This window comes from Alligator mississippiensis, chromosome 2 (genome assembly GCF_030867095.1).
Source record: "Alligator mississippiensis isolate rAllMis1 chromosome 2, rAllMis1, whole genome shotgun sequence".
NCBI classification, from domain to species: Eukaryota; Metazoa; Chordata; order Crocodylia; family Alligatoridae; genus Alligator; species Alligator mississippiensis.
Genome location: NC_081825.1, coordinates 175,128,331 through 175,147,445, shown reverse-complemented (window position 1 = coordinate 175,147,445; position 19,115 = coordinate 175,128,331). Strand labels below are relative to the sequence as shown.

At 45.7% G+C, this 19,115-nt stretch overlaps 1 protein-coding gene across 1 annotated transcript; it reads left to right on the top strand.

Annotated features, from left to right (window-relative positions):
* Positions 1–14,864: 14,864 nt before the first annotated feature.
* Positions 14,865–15,864, top strand: LOC102558271 (olfactory receptor 4S2-like). Its single transcript, XM_006269064.2, has one exon. It carries the CDS (start codon positions 14,865–14,867, stop codon positions 15,789–15,791), a length of 927 nt encoding a protein of 308 aa, XP_006269126.1. The 3' UTR covers positions 15,792–15,864.
* The last annotated feature ends 3,251 nt before the right edge of the window (positions 15,865–19,115 follow it).

Below are 19,115 nucleotides of genomic sequence, written 5' to 3'. Positions count from 1 at the left end.
CCCTTCTGGCATGGATGGTTGTGGGGTGGGTCACCTAGAGGGCAGAGCCTAGGGACCCTAGAGCACCTTGGCCTCTGTACATTCCCTCATGGGTGCGCATACTGTGGCAAGTTTGGTGGGTGGCGAGCTCACCCAGAGGCAATGGCAGCCACTGGTTATCGAGTGGAGGTGGCTCCCATACCAGCAGATGATAGCCAAAGCCAGTAGGGCTGGCAAACGGTCCTGGCCCTGCTGCAGGCAGCTCCAGATCCATGACTACATGAATCTGGGGTGAGTGGTGACACTGGGCACAGGTGGGGTGGGTTGATGGGTGTGCTCTGAGAAGCACATGGGAGCTGCTGAAAGACACTGGAAACAATGCACAGCACACAATCATAAGGTCAACTGGACATCTCCCTGCTCCCAGCACAAGACAAGCCACATTGATCTTTTACCATCATATGAATGGTAAAAGATAAGCCCTACGAGGAGAGATTGAGAGACCTGGACCTCTTCAGCCTCCGCAAGAGAAGGCTGAAAGGTGATCTTGTGTCTGCCTACAAATTCAAGGGATCGAAGATGCTCTGTTCACCAGGGCTCTGTTCACCAGGGCGCCTCTTGGGGTAACAAGGAACAATGGTTACAGACTGACAGAGACCAGATTTAGGCTAGATATCAGGAAAAACTTCTTCATGGTGATGAGCACCCCTGAACTTTCACTATGCATTTTCTACTTTGGGAACAGCTTTGTATGTTTTGAAAAAGTATTTTATCTAACCAAGGGCATAGAGTAGGTAGTTTAGGCTGGGGGAGATCGCTTGTTGCTTAGTTGCTTGATTGCTGGCCTTGCTAGAAGGAAAAGCTGTACCAGCAAGTTCCCGGGGAGCTGGAAGGGGGGTTCCTTGGGGGGGAGCTGGAAGGCGGTTTATTTGCTGAGTTTGCTGAATAACAGGGGCAACCTATAGTGACTGTACAGTGTGTAAGACTAGAAGAGGCTATATAAGGCTGATACCCACTTGGGTGGGGGTGCTTGCTTTGAGAACGATTGCCAAGCACCACTTTCTGCACAGAAATAAAGATTAAGTTGGATCCTCCACCCCTGTGTGTTTATTGGTACAAGCGCACCAGGCACGAACTCACTGTCCTTTGGGGACAACAATTTCTGGCGACCACGAAGGGACCCTAGATGACTGCCTTGCCCGGTCCACCTCTTCAGGTCCGGCAACAACTGTGGACGGTGCGAGGGCCAGGCGCCACCGACCTTATTCGTCGGAGGTGTGACCGTCTCCTGGTTGCCTGACGGAGTCGGGGAGGGGCACAACGGCGCAACGCTCGGAAGACCAACTTAATCAGGTGGGGTGAGGGAGGTTTCAACAGACTGGTGAGTATTTCTTTCCATATTTTGAGCAGGTTGGGGAAGAGACGGCTTTGAAAGTTCCGACCGTGTAGACGCCCTAGGCGAGTGAGATCGGGTGGCAGCCCCGTGAACTCCCTTTAATCAGTTTGGTTCTGAGGCTGAGCGGCGGTCGCCGTCCGGTAGTTGGATAATGGGAAGTAACCAGTCTAAGATTCCACCCTGCAGTCCCTTAGGATGCATTTTGAAAAATTGGCCAAAGTTTGGAAGTGACCCTATGACAAAACAACAGATGATTCAGTATTGCAATACCTGTTGGCAACAGTACCAACTTGCGTATGGTGCAGCCTGGCTGGAGAATGGGTCTTTGGATTATAACACAATCTTGCAGTTACAGTTGTTTTGTAGGCGCCAAGGGAAGTGGGATGAGATGCTTTATGTAGAGGCATATATGACTTAGTATAGGGATGGGGTTACACAGAAGTTGTGTGGGATATTTAGGGGAAGCGGGGTAATGGCTTTACAGGGGGTCACCACAGTAAGTCCGAAGGAGCCGGAGGAGGAAGACGTGCAGTTGCTAATTGCTCCCATGGCTCCCCCATCTCATCCTGTGAGCCCTGCGTCACCACAGGGGACTTCCACTGCACCTGTAATGGCTCGTCAGGGACTCCCGGCTGGCTCGTCCAGTCCGTCGTCCCCCACCTCCCCTGACAGCCTTGGGTTGCCGTCCCCGGGTCCGGCGGATGCGGGTGGTAGCAATCTGGCCATAGAAGGGACTGTAGGAGATGGGGCGTTTAGCCCTGTGGCGATTTGCTTATGATCAGGGGCCCAACCAGTAGTTCAGGCCCCTTTACGACAAGCGGTGGGTCATAGATTCATAGATTCATAGACGTTAGGGTCGGAAGGGACCTCAATAGATGATTGAGTCTGACCCCCTGCATAAGCAGGAAAGAATGCTGGGTCTAGATGACCGCAGCTAGATGCTCATCTAACCTCCTCTTGAAGACCCCCAGGGTAGGGGAGAGCACCACCTCCCTTGGGAGCCCGTTCCAGACCCTGGCCACTCTAACTGTGAAGAAGTTCTTCCTAATGTCCAATCTAAATCTGCTCTCTGCTAACTTGTGGCCATTATTTCTTGTAACCTCCGGGGGCGCCTTGGTGAATAAATACTAACCAATTCCATTCTGTGTCCCCGTGATGAACTTATAGGCAGCCACAAGGACCCGAATACTAGGAGAAAAACCCAATTGTGCTGGACAGTTTTGCCTCAGGGTTTTAAGAACAGCCCCACTATTTTCAGCACTGCCTTAAGTACCGACCTTCAGAAGTGGGACAAAGGGACATCAGGTACCCTGTTACAGTATGTGGACAATTTGTTAATTGCAGCAAAAATGAGGGAAGAGTGCCACCTGCTGACCGTAAGTTTACTAAACTTCCTGGGACAGGTGGGATACCGGGTATCTCGGAAGAAAGCCCAGATAAAGAAAAAAAGGGTACGATACTTGGGATTTGACATCTCACAAGGCCAGAGGATGTTGGGCCCTGAGAGAAAAGAGGCCATCTGTCAGATGGCAGTCCCAAAGAGCAAGAAACAGTTGCGAGGTTTTTTAGGTATGGCAGGATTCTGCCGGATCTGGATCCCCAATTTTGGACTAATAGCCAAGGCTTTTTATGAGGCCACTACTGGTAGTGAGGGAGATTTGCAATCGACGGCAGAATGCCAAAAGAGCTTTGACACTATCAAACAGGCCCTTATGACAGCGCTGGCCCTGGGCCTACCCGATCTGAGTAAACCATTTCAACTTTATGTACATGAACGCCAAGGAGTAGCATCAGGAGTGCTGACCCAGTACTTAGGTAGCTGGAAAAGAGCAGTGGCCTACTTCTCCAAACAATTGGATCCTACTAGTTTGGGATGGCCGGCCTGCCTGCGAGCAGTGGCAGCTACCGCTATGCTGGTAAAGGAATCTAAGAAACTTACTTTAGGACAGCCAATGACTGTGTATACCCCACATTCAGTGCTGGCGGTGATGGATGCAAAGGGGGGAACCTGGCTTTCCCCTGGGCGAATGGCTAAGTACCAGGCGGCTCTCCTGGATCAAGGAGATATCCAGTTGCAAACCTCTGGTACCCTGAACCCAGCTACATTGATGCCATTGGAACAGGACAAAGGATTACAGCATGATTGCATTGAAACTATTAAGAGTGAGTATGCTAGCCGGCAGGATCTTAAAGATGCCCCACTACCTAATGCAGACCTTGAATTCTACACAGATGGAAGCAGCTTCATGGACAATGGAACCTGAAAGGCGGGATACGCCGTGGTTACATCATGGGATACCGTGGAAGCAAACGCCTTGCCTCCAAATACCTCTGCACAGAAAGCTGAGCTTATTGCGCTGACCCGAGCTCTCCATTTGGCAAAAGGAAAGATAGCCACTATATACACGGATTCGAAGTACGCCTTTGGAATCTTACACGCCCATGGAGCTATATGGAAAGAGAGAGGACTCTTAACAGCAAGCAAAAGCCCAGTAAAGCATGGAACAGAGATCCTGAAATTACTTGAAGCTGTGATGGAACCACTAGAGGTAGCTGTGGTGCACTGTAAGGCCCATCAAAAGGGAGATAGTGACGTTATTAAAGGAAATCGACGAGCAGATGCTGCGGCAAAGAAGGCAGCTAGAGGACAAGTTCAGGAGACTCAAATGTTGGCATTGATGCCTCAGGTAGTGTTACCTGAGGAACCTCCCAAATATACTGAAAAAGAGAACCAACTTGCAGAGAAATTGGGAAGCAAAGAACAACAAGATGGATGGTGGGTTTTGCCTGAAGGACAAGTCCTGATGCCAAAACTGATTCTTAGCAAGTGCTCCAAGAGTACCACCAGAGCACCCATATGGGAGCTGATGCCATGACCCAAGGTCTCCAAAGAATTGTAGTGGGACCTAAGATGAGAAAAACAGCAGAACAAGTAGTGCGTAGAGTCACAACCCAAGGGTGTGATTTTGTTTATGTGTGCTTCGGCACTGCTAAATTATTTCCCGCCACTCGTAGCTTTCTTTGCAGGGTGCATTTCTAGGATGCAAAAGAGAAATGCACAGTGCAAGTTCCCGCCATTCGCATGCAAATTTATGTCCCACTATTGGCTATTTCTAAATTATTCCTATGTGGCGACTAGCGATTGGCTTGCTAGCCGTATAAGAGGCTTGAGTGGTTTCCGCCCAAGTTGGAGATATCCGGAGGAGAACCCTGCAAGGGGGGACTCCGTAAACATCTTGAGGAGAACTCTAGGTGCGCTGCGGAGCCTATCGGACCCAGCGCATGTACCTTAGAGCTGGCTATAGGGGTCTGATCAGCCTCTAGCCTCTCCCCGTCGCTGAACGATCCCTCGACGAACCCCTTCCCTGTGCACAAGTTCCATGGAGCCTAGCAAACTTCGTGTGAGTGTATTCAGAGCTCTCTGCTTCAAGTTATTTTCTTCGGTTGACACGACGGGCTCGCGGTTTAGAGCCTTCAGCCGGATTGGGCTAGAAGGTTCGCGTGGAAGGAACTCTAGTCCGCCTCTCTTCTTTTCTGTCTGTAACCGCAACTCAAGCAAGTTTCCTGCCTGCACCGCGACCATCTTCGGTGTAGGTAAAATAATCTTAAATCAACTGCTAAGCGTCCGTGCCTAATTCTAGTCCGCTGGCCTGCATTCCCTGACCCGGCGTGTCCGGGCTGCTGGCCACAGCCCGCCGCGTGCCCCCGAGGGCCTTGGACTGCTCCGGGCCCGCACACGTAGATGCCCTGTCTGTTGTGCCTACAATCCTAAGATTTCCCCCAAACCTCCACCAGGAGCAGGAAGGCAAGGACTATTAGCAGGAGAGTGCTGGCAGATAGATTTCTCTGAAGTTCCCAAGAAGGGACACTACAAATACCTGTTAGTGCTCGTGGACACTCTGACTGGATGGACTGAGGCCTTCCTGTGCCAAACCAACAAAGCAAAAGAAGTTATCTGGGTGATGCTAAAAGAAATGATTCCACGATTTGGAATCCCAGAGGGATTAGCTTCAAATCGAGGGCCACACTTTGTGTCAGAAGTGACCCAGGCAGTTTCCCGGGCTCTGGGGATACAATGGGACCTTCACACAGCATGGAGACCGCAGTCAAGTGGACAGGTGGAACGAATGAATCAGACTCTAAAAAGACAGCTGGCTAAACTTTGCCAGGAGACTCAGTTGAAATGGCCCAAAGCTCTGCCTCTTGCCTTGCTTAGAGTGCACATAGCCCCTAGAGCTAAATTGGGAGTTAGTCCATTTGAATTAATGTATGGCAAGCCATATCCTAAGAATCCAGTGGTGACGCATGGGAGTCAAATGCATGTAAAAGGGGAAGGCTGGATAAAAGACTATTTGTATTCTTTGTCTGCTGTATTGTCTTCTCTCCACAGGTATGTCCAGGAGCGACTTCCACTCCCTCTAGATACACCAGTCCACAAGTTCCAGATCGGAGACGAGGTGCTGGTCCAGACGTGGAAAGACGAGCCGCTTCAGCCCAGGTGGAAGGGACCGTATCCTGTGATTCTTACTACTCACGCTGCAGTGAAGGTTCGGGGGGTAAAACCGTGGATACACTAAACTCAGGTGAAGGCCGCACCAGAAGTACCACCTGCAGGAGAAGTTGCTGAGAGTGTCGCACCGGAAGCCAACACAAACGGACACCGTTGGACAGCAGAGCCAGAAGAAGGAGTTAAATTTCTGTTTAAACGTCAACCATGTGGAAAGTAGTTCTTTGCATAGGTATAATGTTTCTAGAGTCTAAGGGGTTGGTGCATCAAAGGTTCGATAAGAGTCAAAATGTGTGGGTTCATTTGGCAAAGGACGTATTAAATGTCACTCATTTTTATTTGGCAGGTGGAATATCGGTTGATGATATTTTCACGTCATGCCTTATAGGGGTGCCCACTCCAATGGAAGCACTCCGGAATCAGACTTGGTTCGCATCTGGGAAAATAGGAGGTCCAATCAATTACACTAACAACTCCATGTGGGGAACCATTACCACAGAAAGAAACGCTAGTACCTTTGAAATAGATTTGTTGACAGTCACCTCCCCTGGTAACACCAGCTGTGCCAATTTTGTGAACTGTACCCAAGCTTGCAAAAGCCTAACCAAAGAAACGAAAATTTTCAATTGCTCAGACGTGACTAATGTATCTTGGAACTATGTTCATGTTATATTACTCCGGGGGTGGTTCCTCCTTTGTGGGAAGACTGCCTATTCATATATCCCAGCCAATGCCACAGGAGGCCCTTGTGCTCTGGGCTGGTTGACTGTCTGGCTACCAGGTATGCCTAAAACCTCTAGTAAGCATCACCGGAGAGGTTTAAATATGCTAGATGAATCCTGTGATAGTGACATAAACCTCCTGAGTGAGGCCGAGGTAGTGTCCTTAGCAGTTTTTATAGTAGGGGTGCCAGGCCTAGTAGTGGATGCTGAGAGGCAGCTTGGTAAGGTGGCCTGTGCCCTGGCAAAGGGCCTAAATACAACTTCACAGGCCCTAGCTGCCCTCAATATTGAAATGAAAGAACTAAGAGGAGCTACTCTGCAAAATAGAGCAGCCATAGATTACCTGTTGCTGAGGCATAACCACGGATGTGAAGAGTTCGAGGGAATGTGTTGTTTTAATTTGACAGATAACTCCGAGTTGATAGAGTCAAAAGTGCAGAAGTTAAAAGAAGTTCTGTCCCACATTAAGCAAGGGGAAGGGTTCGACTTCTCATGGCTTACTTCTTGGCTTCCTAATTTTTCATGGCTTAAGCAAATTTTCCTATTAATTGTGGCAAGTATGTGTATTTTCTTGATCTGTTGTGGGGTACAGTGTGTGCCAATGTGTTATGAGGTACTCAAGAAATCAATTTCTTCCCCCGTTCACCACGTGATGTTTGTAAAATCATCAGTTACAAACCCGATCCAAAACAATCGGGAGGAAGCGAAGAGATTTCTGGAGATGAGAAAGATAGTCGAGGACTATGGGCCTTTTCCATAAGGGCCATAGCCTCGAAGGGGGGATTTGATGAGCACCCCTGAACTTTCACTATGCATTTTCTACTTCAGGAACAGCTTTGTATGTTCTGAAAAAGTATTTTATCTAACCAAGGGCATAGAGTAGGTTGTTTAGGCTGGGGGAGATCGCTTGTTGCTTAGTTGCTTGATTGCTGGCCTTGCTAGAAGGAAAAGCTGTACCAGCAAGTTCCCGGGGAGCTGGAAGGGGGGTTACTTGGGGGGGGAGCTGGAAGGGGGGTTATTTGCTGAGTTTGCTGAATAATAGGGGCAACCTATAGTGACTGTACAGTGTGTAAGACTAGAAGAGGCTATATAAGGCTGATACCCACTTGGGTGGGGGTGCTTGCTTTGCGAACGATTGCCAAGCACCACTTTCTGCGCAGAAATAAAGATTAAGTTGGGTCCTCCACCCCTGTGTGTTTATTGGCACAAGCGCACCGGGCACGAACTCACTGTCCTTTGGGGACAACAATGGCAAGGGTGGCCAAAATTTGAAATGAGCTTCCAAAGGAGGTGGTGCTCTCCCCTACCTTGGCTGGATAGGCATCTGGCTGGGATCGTCTGACCCCAGCACTCTTTCCTGCTTAGGCAGGGGGTCGAACTCGATGATCTGTTGAGGTTCCATCTGATCCTAGCACCTATGAATCTATGAATATTAAGTTAAATCACCTGTACCAGGTACTAGCTGACACATATGGTCCAAAACATAGCAGTAACTCCCAACAAAGTTTCTGGTGGTAGGGGAAGAGGAGACAGCTAGATATACTGTGGATTATGTGGAGGATGAACCACTACAATACTTTCTTCCACTTGCCTCTCCACAAGTACCAACACTGGCACCAGCAAACCCTCTGGTCAGCCTCTCCTGGACTGAAAGAAGCACCTGCAGCCCAGCAGCCTACTACTTATTAGGTTTGAGCCACTTCATAGGTTTGAACCCACTAGAGAAGGGTGGGGAACCACTACACTTGAGGGGTACAGAGCAGGGCAGGGAAATGGGAACGCACATCCCTGTCCATTCCGATGGTTTTAACGGCATAAACCTGCCCAAGCTGCCAGCACACACAGTATCAGTTTACACAAAGATGACTGCCTAGAGACACACAGCTGCTAGTAGAGAGTCAGACACACACAGATAAATGAACATCTTCTCACATCACCATCCAATTTACATGGGGACAAAACTGTCTAATTACATGTCTGGAAGAAATCCTCATTTTGTTACTCTTTGCAAATACAACGGTGTTAGGCTCAGTAATTTGTTCCTTCATACTTAGCCATGTTGTTTGTGGCCACCCTTAGAAAAAGCCTCCTCAACAGACTGTCAGTGGCTGAGCCAAGTCCCAGGCTGAGCATTAGCCTTGGCCTGAAGGAATCTGCCTGCAGTCTGTACATTCACCAGTCAGAATTGCTGCAGGCAGACTGCTGCTATGGAGGAAGCTGAAAGAATCTTAAGGGGTTCTGTGGCTCTTGGCACATGGTCCCAACTTTGCCATGCAGGAATTTAGGGCCCTAACATTTTTTATGGCCCATAATCTGGAGAAGCTGTTTGGGGAAAAATGCTCCTTGAGGCTTCCTCATCGCATATGGCCACCTGTGCAAATCAACCTAATGCCACAGAACTGATCACACATGTGCACGGGGCTCTGGCAGCCAGGGAAGGGACCCAGGTGACAGACTTTACCCAACAGTCATCTAAGTGAATTGTCTCTGCAATGGAACAGCTGGAAGAGGGTGTACTTGGATCAAATAGGTGGACATGGGGAACTTTGTCCACAAGTTGATTAACTCCACCTGAATCATCATGGTATTCATCACCTAGTTTCTGTCATAGTTAACCAAAATGGGGACATCCTGCATAGGTTTGCAGATATTGAAATACATCTTGCTGATGGCACTGATCATGAAATAGCTTCCACCCCCCCCCCCAAATAAACATTGCCCCAATACCAGAAGGTCAAGAAGATAAATCTAGTTAGTTTGCAATTGTTTCCCTTTGGGTTAAGAAAGAAGTGCAGCTCCCCAGTGTAACTGACAACATTTTGCAGGATGCCAAGTGGCTGATCTGTGATGCTAAGCAGCCCTGATATGCCAGTGCCCTGTCCCTGTCCATGCTGGTGCCCCTCACTCCCAACCCACTGCTTCCACGCCCCCTGCCAGAGCCCACTGTGAGATCAAGGCAGTCCTCAGTGATGCCTGATGTGTGAGGCTACACCCAATATCCCTGACAGTGCAAAAGCTGTCCCTGTGCCCCCTGCCAGCCTGAGGTAACCCGATGCTCCACATATTAGCCTCTAAGGCTAGGGACAGACATGAAAAAAGCTGGAGCTTGAATTGCCTGGTGCTGGCATCCTGGAGCCCATTGTTGGTGTCCCCACTGGGGTCTGGCCAGGTGGATGGGGTCCCAGTGGCATATGTGCATCGGTGGTGGCCCTGAGATGCCACACTGTGGCCAGGCAGGTGGTCACTGTGTGGTAAAAATATAGCATAATCTATATTTTCCTACTTTTATAATTGCTTCTGCATATTTTCATAATTGCTTTTGCTAAGGCATATATGCTAATGATAGATTTACGAGTATGCACAAAGACTTCTACAGACAGAGCCAGGAACAGATGCAATAAATAACTCCTTACGAGAGATAAGAGAAGAGGGGCAGGGAAGATGCTGAGGTGGAGAGACCAGACCCTGACCGAAGGATGACCGCGAGGGGCTTAAGAACTGCCCCTGGGAGGGGATTTAAGATGTAAATGAGACATGTATGTAAACCATCATAGAACATGTAACTGCTAGACATACGATGCAAGACATAATGCTAAGTCTGCCAATAATTGCATGATACTTTGAAATCTATTGTTTACCTTGGCTATAAAAAGACGTTTCAGACCCAGTTTTTTGTCGACCCTTGATCTGAGTGGCACAACTCCTGGGTCGGTCTGTTTGCAAACAAAATAAATCTGAAATTGGACCTAGCCTGTGTGTGACTCTCTCCTGGGGTGGATTGGACAAGCCTCCAGGGGCACGAAACTAGCCGTTTGTGCAACAACTGCACATGGGGGAGATGGCAGGGTCGATGGCTATGGGCCAGCTTGCAGTTGGTGTGGTGGGCCAGCAGGGCCAGCACAGCGGCCAGCAGGAGCCCAAGGCACTGGTCACTGCTGCTAGGGGCAGGGGCTGCAGCAGCTATGGTGCAGGGAGGCAGGGGCCGCAAATAGAGAGCTGCCACATGCTGCCCCTGCACTGTGCGTGCTGCTTCTGACCATGGTAGTGACTGGCCAGGGAGCAGAGGTGAGGCTAACTTTTCAAGATGTTTGCTGGCTGCTAGCATGTGTGGCCAGAGCTCCAAGCTCCCTCCGATGGTGGCAGGGGCCCATTGCAGGGCTGCAATAAGTGGCAGCAGTTTGCTACTAGGAGCAGGAAATCTTCTCCCATGTCTCTGCATGTGTAGACACCTGTCTGGGAGTGTTTACTCACCATTAGTTATTCAAAAGTAAACTGATCTTAGATTAAATGCATGTGAAGATGCACCCCTTGTTTGTAGGAAGGTATCAGGAAATGAAATGAGATCTAAACTGTGCATTGCTCAGTATAAAAAGCCTCTAACCTACAAAGAAAATGTGCAAAGCTGAAGGGATTCACATCTAAATGTGTGAGGTTGAGAAAAGTAACTAATGCAGTATTAAAAGTTTGCTTATATTACATATCCAAAGTAGCCTAGTTTAGTTGCTTCTTCATCAATTCTTTGCAACTGAAAAGTTTAAAAATGCTTCTGGGAACTCATTACCCAGGGAAATGACATGCTACCTCTACATGATTTTTTAAAAATTATTTCTCTTGTAACTGCATGGGCAAAAGAGACGGCTTGTTCCAAAATGAACTACAGAAACAGGTTCTTCAATCAGTTTCTTTTAAAAGCAGAAGTGGCTTCTGAGTCTCTCTGAGCTGGGGGAGATGCAGATGTGAAAGGATTTTTTAGTGCTGATTATACTACCCCACATCTCTACTTTACTCATTTACTCCTCTCACATTTTGACAGAGGGCCATAGATATCTGAACTCAAGACTTGTAAAGAGAGGTGTTTAGATGAAATTAACAAATTGTAACATCTTCATTGGATTGAGAATTTGATCTTGTAGTGAACAATATTTGTCATTCTGTTAGTGCTTACTGCTGATGCGACTGGAATGCTTCACTACTGCTTTGAAGCCATGATGGTATAAAATTTATCATCTTCCAGGTAACTATAATACCGGCTTCTTCTATCTTTGTTTTAACATAGAATTTTCCCATCCTTTAATAATCATTGTTCTTTATTTTTCAGTAGTTCAGTTTATAATATATGTCAATCCATGTCATATAAAATGAGCACATACACTATAAAAATATGCCTGTCTGTCTGCCTATCCATCTATCCATCTATTCCTCCTCATACACCTCTCCTTGCTCTGTCTCTCCATCAGTCTTTCTTTTTCACAGTTAAAAATGTCAACCCATGTCTATTCATAAAAACCTTTTTGTAGCACAAATGAAATGTAATTAATTGAAGTCCTGTCACATGAAAATACTTGTAGGTTGAAGAATTTGTCAGATACCTAGCACTTTTATGATTATTCCAGATAGCCATATACCCATTGTAACTGTCCAGAGAAAGGGCCTTGGTGAAAATATGGCACCTTATCACGATTATAGGGTCAGTACAGACAGACCCACAGGGCCCGTCATGCATCAAATGACATCCCTTTCCCATGCTTATCACACTGTTGTTTTCACTTTCCCAGCAAAACGAATCTTTACACCATCCGTATCCCTGAATGCATAAAAGAGGTCAAGGGATATCCCTGCTCTCCTTCTATGCCCCTCCAAAAGTTTCTATATTTTCCCTACTAAAATCACAGGACATTTCATATGCACTAGTTTTTTTTTAAAGCAGAGCTATGACAATAATGGAATTTCTAGAGAGTCAAAGAAATAGAATTGTGTTTTTCTACCAAAAAAGAAGTTATAATTACTATTATTCTTGTTGTTTTTGTTATTTTCAGAAATACTACTTGGTAAATCTAAGGGCTTGTTATCCCAGAATTCAGCTTTAAACATATTCTTAATATTTTTATAAAGTACGTGATAAATTGTTTCAAGTCCAAATATATATCAAAGTAAAAAGACAAAATGTTTCATTGTTTTAACAACGTCAGAATGCACAACTAATTTTATTTAATTAAATTATTTATTTATTCATTTCTTTATTTTACCAAACACTTCAACAAAACTGAAACCAATTCATGAAATATTTTGGTGTTCTTGAATCTGGATATTTGCTGGGGGGGAACATTATCACAAAAATATTTCTAAGCTTTACTGAAAAGACATAAATGATAGCAAAAGTTATATATCCATCATGCAAATTCTACTGTCAGTATACCACATTTTAGAAACAGTACACTAGCAAAAGGAATAATCTTTTGGTCCAGAAAATAATTAAATGATACATCCCAATATCCCATCAGGTCATGAACCTTAAATATGTATTTTCTGAAAATATGCTTGGCTTCTCAGACTGAGGTGTTTAGTAACATTGGGGTTTTATGACTGTTATTTTTTTCTATAATATAGAAATTGGTTTTGGTATGAGGAAAGTCACTTGAGGTCATTATAAAGGTAATGGAAATGGCAGAGAACTTCCTGCGTTAGAGATGACAATAATAAGGGACCAATTTTCAGGCTTTGGCTCTTTGAAGAGATATTTCATTCTCATTTTTGCATATACAAGACAAAAGTGGTGCTTATGTATATCAGTGCAAGAGCAAAATATATCATGATCTAGACCTAGAACTATTCCAGTGTTGCAAACTATAGACAGGATCCTATTTCATTTTCAGTTCTGATTTCAGGGCAGGTATGCAGCAATGTCAGTCAGTCAGTCAATCCTGAGGCTACAGTGATCATTAGGGCACCTATGATATAACAATAACTGTCCTCCATTCTTCCTCGTCTTTTTCAGTTCTTGTAAAATCAGGCAATTTTAAGCCTGTCCAGTCTTTGATGTTTGTGGTCCAGCTTGTCCTTAGTCTCCCTCTTCTTCCTCCTCCATGCACAACACCCTGCAGGATGGTGTTGGTAAGTGTGCCAGACCTTCTTGTTACATGTCCAAACTACTGGAGTTTTCCTCCTCTTATGATTTCAAGTAAGGGTTTGTTTTTGATGACTTTTTGTCTGATATGATGTTTCACAAGTACCTTTGTTCTGTGAGTACAGTAGGGTATGCATATAATAAGTCTTCTGAAACATTGTATTTCAAAAGTTTCAGTGTGGTTTTCTAGTGCCCTGGCAAGTGTCCAGGTCTCACAGCCATGGGGAGTTTTTGCAGCAATTAAACTGCATTTTTATTTCCCTTACACAGTTTGTGGGGTTTTGTCTTGCCCTGCTTCCATGCCTACCAGCCTTCAAATAAAGGATGAGGAAGGGTATTCTATGTTTATTCCCTGTTACTTAGTGGTTAAAGCATTAGCCTAGTGAGTAGGAGACATTGGCTCTAGGCTACAATTATCTGGAGGGGGGTTAAACCTGTATCTCCACCTTAACTAGTAAAGTAGTTTAAGCAACAGGGCACAGTAAATAGTTCCTTTTGAGCAGAACCATTGTACTTTTATTTATTTTTTTTGCATTTAGTATTCATTGAATAAAAAGGATGGAGAACAATGGGAAAGTTTCTGGCAGAAAAGATTCATATTAGAAACCAGGGCCCCTATTTATCCAGGGGAGCAGTCATCTTGATAAGAGACACACCTTTGGCCTTGCTCTCTTCCTCCTGGTCCTATATATCTCCCTTTACTGGCTACCCAGCTGGTCAGGTAATTGGTCTAAATCATGGAAAGATCCTCCTCTGATATTGAACACCTGCGAGTCCTGTTTTTTCTGCAACTAAAATTACAAGATGTAACTAGCATTACACATGTATCTGGGAATCCTATTTAACTTCATACCTGCATGGCCAGAGTGGAGCCTTACTGAGGAGTGCTTGCATACCCAGAGGCAAGAAGTGGACTTAGGTGTTTGTGAACATGCCATTTGATGCATAAAATTAAACAGGATTTATCCCCAGGTGCCCTTAAGAATTTTGAATTGAAATTGTATTAATAAAATATAAGACATACAAGGGAGAGTTTCGTGGCAAAGGATAATCAAGGTAGAATTTTCCACCAAGACTTTCTAAAGTCTCTTTTCTAAGTAAAGAAAATGCAGTGAATTCTGAGATTACCACCCCAGTTCATTGAATCTATATTGTCCCTTTATTTTTTTAAATTAAAAATTATCATATTTATAGACTATAAAGAAAGTTAATAAATACAAAAATCCTCCTTTTTAAATAATGATCTTAGTATTTTCATCATCATTATAGAATAGCTGCCTAGTGTTTATTTCCTTATTTTGTGTCTTGGCAGGTGAATTAACGTCTTGCTGAATGCTGGTTATATGCACTGACCACATGGAACCTGCACATAATGTGTCTGAATTTGTTTTACTGGGACTTACTCAAAGCCAGGAGACAGAAAAAATCTGTTTTGTGCTGTTTTCAGTGTTCTATACAGTTATTGTAGTGGGAAACCTCCTCATCATTATCACTGTCAAGAGGAGTCAGAGCCTGATTTCCCCCATGTATTTCTTTCTGAGCTACCTTTCCTTTGTGGTCATCTGCTACTCTACAGTTATAGCTCCCAAAATGATTGCAGACTTTCTTGCTGAGAGGAAAACCATCTCATTTGCTGGTTGTATGACACAGCTCTTCTTTGGCCATTTCCTTGGTGGTACTGAGATGTTCCTTCTTACAGTGATGGCTTATGATCGGTACATTGCTATCTGCAAACCACTTCATTACATAAACATCATGACTGGGCATGTCTGTGGCTGGATGGTGTTGGGTTCTTGGACAGGGGGCTTTCTGCATTCCATTATACAGACTCTCTTGACCACTCAGCTCCCGTTCTGTGGGCCTAATGAGATTGATCATTATCTCTGTGATGTGCACCCTTTGTTGAAACTAGCTTGTACTGACACCTACATTGTTGGCCTCGTTGTTGCTAATACGGGGATGCTTTCCTTGACCTGTTTTGTTGTGTTAGTTACATCATATATTGTCATCTTAGTCTACTTGAGAAAGAGTTCTACAGAAGGGTGCCTCAAAGCTCTCTCCACTTGCACCTCCCACATCACTGTACTGGTTATATTTTTTGGGCCAAGTATCTTCATGTACTTACGACCATCAACAACCTTCTCAGAGGATAAAACTGTCTCTGTGTTCTACACTGTCTTCACCCCTATGCTGAACCCATTGATTTATACCCTGAGAAATGAAGAGGTGAAAAATGCCATGAGAAAAATGTGGATTCAAAAAGTGAGCTTCGACAATAAATGAAAATCGTTAGGTGTTAGAATAGGACTTTTAGAAACTGATGGATAAACTAGATTTCACCAGCAGTTTAGAGAAAAAAACAATAATGTTATTGGCTATTAGTTTTGCAGTGAAAACCTCAAACATTTCCTATGAATATTGCTATTGTGTGACTCTTTTAATAGAAAAGCTTGCAATATTTAAATTTGTGTGAAAAAAAATACTTTTGTACATTTTGTTCATTTAATTTGATTAATTATTATTAGCATCATCATTACAATGGAGTACACTGAAGGTGTCATTCTGTTTCTTCCTGGCTACCAAAGAATACCACCTAGTCATCTACATGGTAGTTTAGGTGTAAGAAATGACACTTATGAACATATATTCTTAGAATTATAGATTGTGAGACTGGAAGGGAACTTGGAAGATCATTGGGTCCAGCCCCCTGTACTGGGCAGGAAAGACAACTGGGGTCAAGTGACCCCAGTTAGGTGACCATCCAGTCTCCTCTTGAAGATTTCCAGGGTGGATGATTGCACCACCTCTGGAGGGAGTCCATTCCACAGTCTGGACACCCTGGCTGTGAAGAAGTTTTTTTCTAATGTTAAGCTTGAAATGGTCTTCCAGGAGTTTATGGTCATTACCCCTGGTTATCCCCAAGGATACCATGGTGAACAGTTGTTCACCAAGCCCTTGATTTATGTCCCTGATGTAGTGGTAAACTGCTATCAGGTCCCCTCTCAGCCTTCTCTTTTTCAGGCTGAAGAATCCCAGGTTCCTCAGCCTTTCTTCATGTGGCTTGCTGTGCAAGTCTCCGATCATATGGGTGCCCCTTCTCTGGACTCTCTTGAGTTTTACCATGTCCTTGTTGAAATGCAGTGCCCAGTACTGGATGCAGTACGCTAGCTGCAGTCTCACCAATGACGAGTAGAGTGAAAAAATCACTTCCCTAGTTTTGCTGGAGATGCATCAATTGATGCATGCCAGGTTATTGTTTGCCCTGTTGGCTACAGCGTCACATTTCTGACTCATATTCATACTGTGGTCTATTGTTACCCCCAGGTCCCTTTCATTTGTGGTGCTGTCAGTTGGGTGTTGCCAAGACTCTGGTGTGTAGGGGAGTGGGGGGCTTGTCCAAGATGGAACACTTTACATTTCTCAAAGTTGAACTTCATCTGATTCCAATCCACCCTGCTTGTGATGCATCTGTGGATGTATGACAAGGTGCAGCTAGGCTTACTGACTGCGTCCTCACATTGGTGGCCTATGTTCATTTTGGAATTGATGATGACTCCAGGATCTCTTTCAGCCACTGTGCTTTTGAGAAGGGAGTTCCCCAGCCTATAGGTATACTGCTGGTTCTTACTGCCCAAGTGCAGTACCCTGCACTTGTCAGTACTGAATCCCATCCTATTTTCATTTGCACACCCCTGTAACCTGTCCAGGCCCAGTTGTATCCTGTCCCTCCCTTCTAGTATGCCTACCTCGCCCCAAATCTTGTTGTCATCAGTGAATTTGAACAGGGTGTTTTTCACCCCATCATCTAAGTCGCTAATAAAGAAACTGAACAGTACACACCTGAGGACTGAGCCCTGAGGGACCCCACTGCCCACATCCCTCCAGGTCGAATATGACCCATCCACCACCAGTCTCTGAGTATGGCCCCCTAACCAATTTATGACCCATCTGACTGTGTAGGCATCAATGCCACACTTGCCTAGCTTTTTAATGAGAATGGGGTGGTCGACAGTGTCAAAGGCCTTCCTGAAGTCCAGAAAGACACCATCCACCATAGCACCTGCATCCAATGATTTTATGACCTGATCATAGAAGGCAATCAGGTTGGTCTGACAGGACCTGCCTGTAATGAACCGATGCTAGGTTGCCCCTGAGCATCATCCCCCCCTGCTGGTCCTTCCCAGATGTGCTCCTGGATAATTTTCTCAAACAGCTTCCCCAGGACTGAAGTAAGACTAAGGGGCCTATAGTTGCCTGTATCCTCCCTCCTCCCTTTTTTGAAAATGAGGACCACATTGGCCTTCTTCCAGTCTTCTGGCACCTGGCCAGAGCACCATAAGTGTTCGTAAAGCCATGCCAAGGGCCCCGCGATAACCCCTGCCAATTCCCTCAGAACCCTGGGGTGGAGAGCATGATTTCTGAGATGATGGAGATGATGGAGCATCCCACAGGCAAGGGTGGGGAGGGCCTGCGTGCTCGGTGGTAGACCTGGAAGTGGACCAGAAGTACTTGAGTGAAGGGAAGCTGGATGACAGTGACCACAAGCTGATCACCTTCACCATACACTGTAAAGCTGGCAAGTCAGTCAGCAATACAGAAGTCCCTGACTTCAGGAAAGCTGACTTTGACATGTTCAGGAGGCTTGTCAGTGAGGCTATAAAGGACCACAACCCAAAGGGGAGGGGATTTCAGGACGAGTGGTTGCTCCTCAAGGGAGTGATCCTGGATGTACAAACAAAGTCAATCCCGTCTCAGGGGAAAGACAGCAAAAGGGCACAGCATCCCCCTTGGTTCTTCAGGGAACTAGCAGACCTCCTGCATCTAAAAGGAAGACCTACAAAGGATGGAGAATTGGATCCACCTCCAAGGAGGAATACTGTGCTCTGGTCTGGACCTGCAGAACAAACCAGGAAAGCCAAGGCTGCGACAGAGCTCCAGCTAGCTACAAATATTAAGGACAATAAAAAGTCCTCTTTTAGATATGTGAGGAACCAGAGGAAAAGCAAAGGCAACATTGGACCCCTGCTAAACCAGATGGGACAACTGACAACCGATGCCCAGGAAAAAGCAAACTTGATAAACATGTACTTTGCGTCAGTTTTTCACCAGTCCCATGGGACGCCCCTGCCCACTGCAGGACAAGAAGGCCCGGGTGAGGGAGATTCCTTACCATCCATCAAAGCTGAGCTCATGAAGGAACACCTTGATAGTCTGGATACCTTCAAGTCAGCCCGCCCTGATGGTTTACACCCAAGCATACTGAAAGAGCTATCAAGCATCATAGCTCAGCCCCTGGCATGGATCTTGGCACAGATCATGGCACGGATCTTGCCCGAAGATTGGAAGAAGGCCAGCGTGGTGCCTATCTTCAAAAAAGGGAGGAAAGTAGATCTGGCAAACTACAGACCTACCATCCTGACCTCTATCCTGGGGAAGGTCATGGGAAAGATTATCAAAAAGGCCATTCTATACAGGCTAGCTGACTACAATATCCTGATGGATACCCAGCATGGATTTGTTGCGGGTAGGTCTTGCTTGACCAATCTCATTTTCTTTTATGACCAGGTGACCTATCACCTGGACAAGAGGGAAGATATTGATGTCATA

What these genes read in the sequence shown, in the direction of transcription:
- LOC102558271 (XM_006269064.2), top strand. Translation starts at nt 14,865, where the DNA reads ATGGAACCTGCACATAATGTGTCTGAATTTGTTTTACTGGGACTTACT.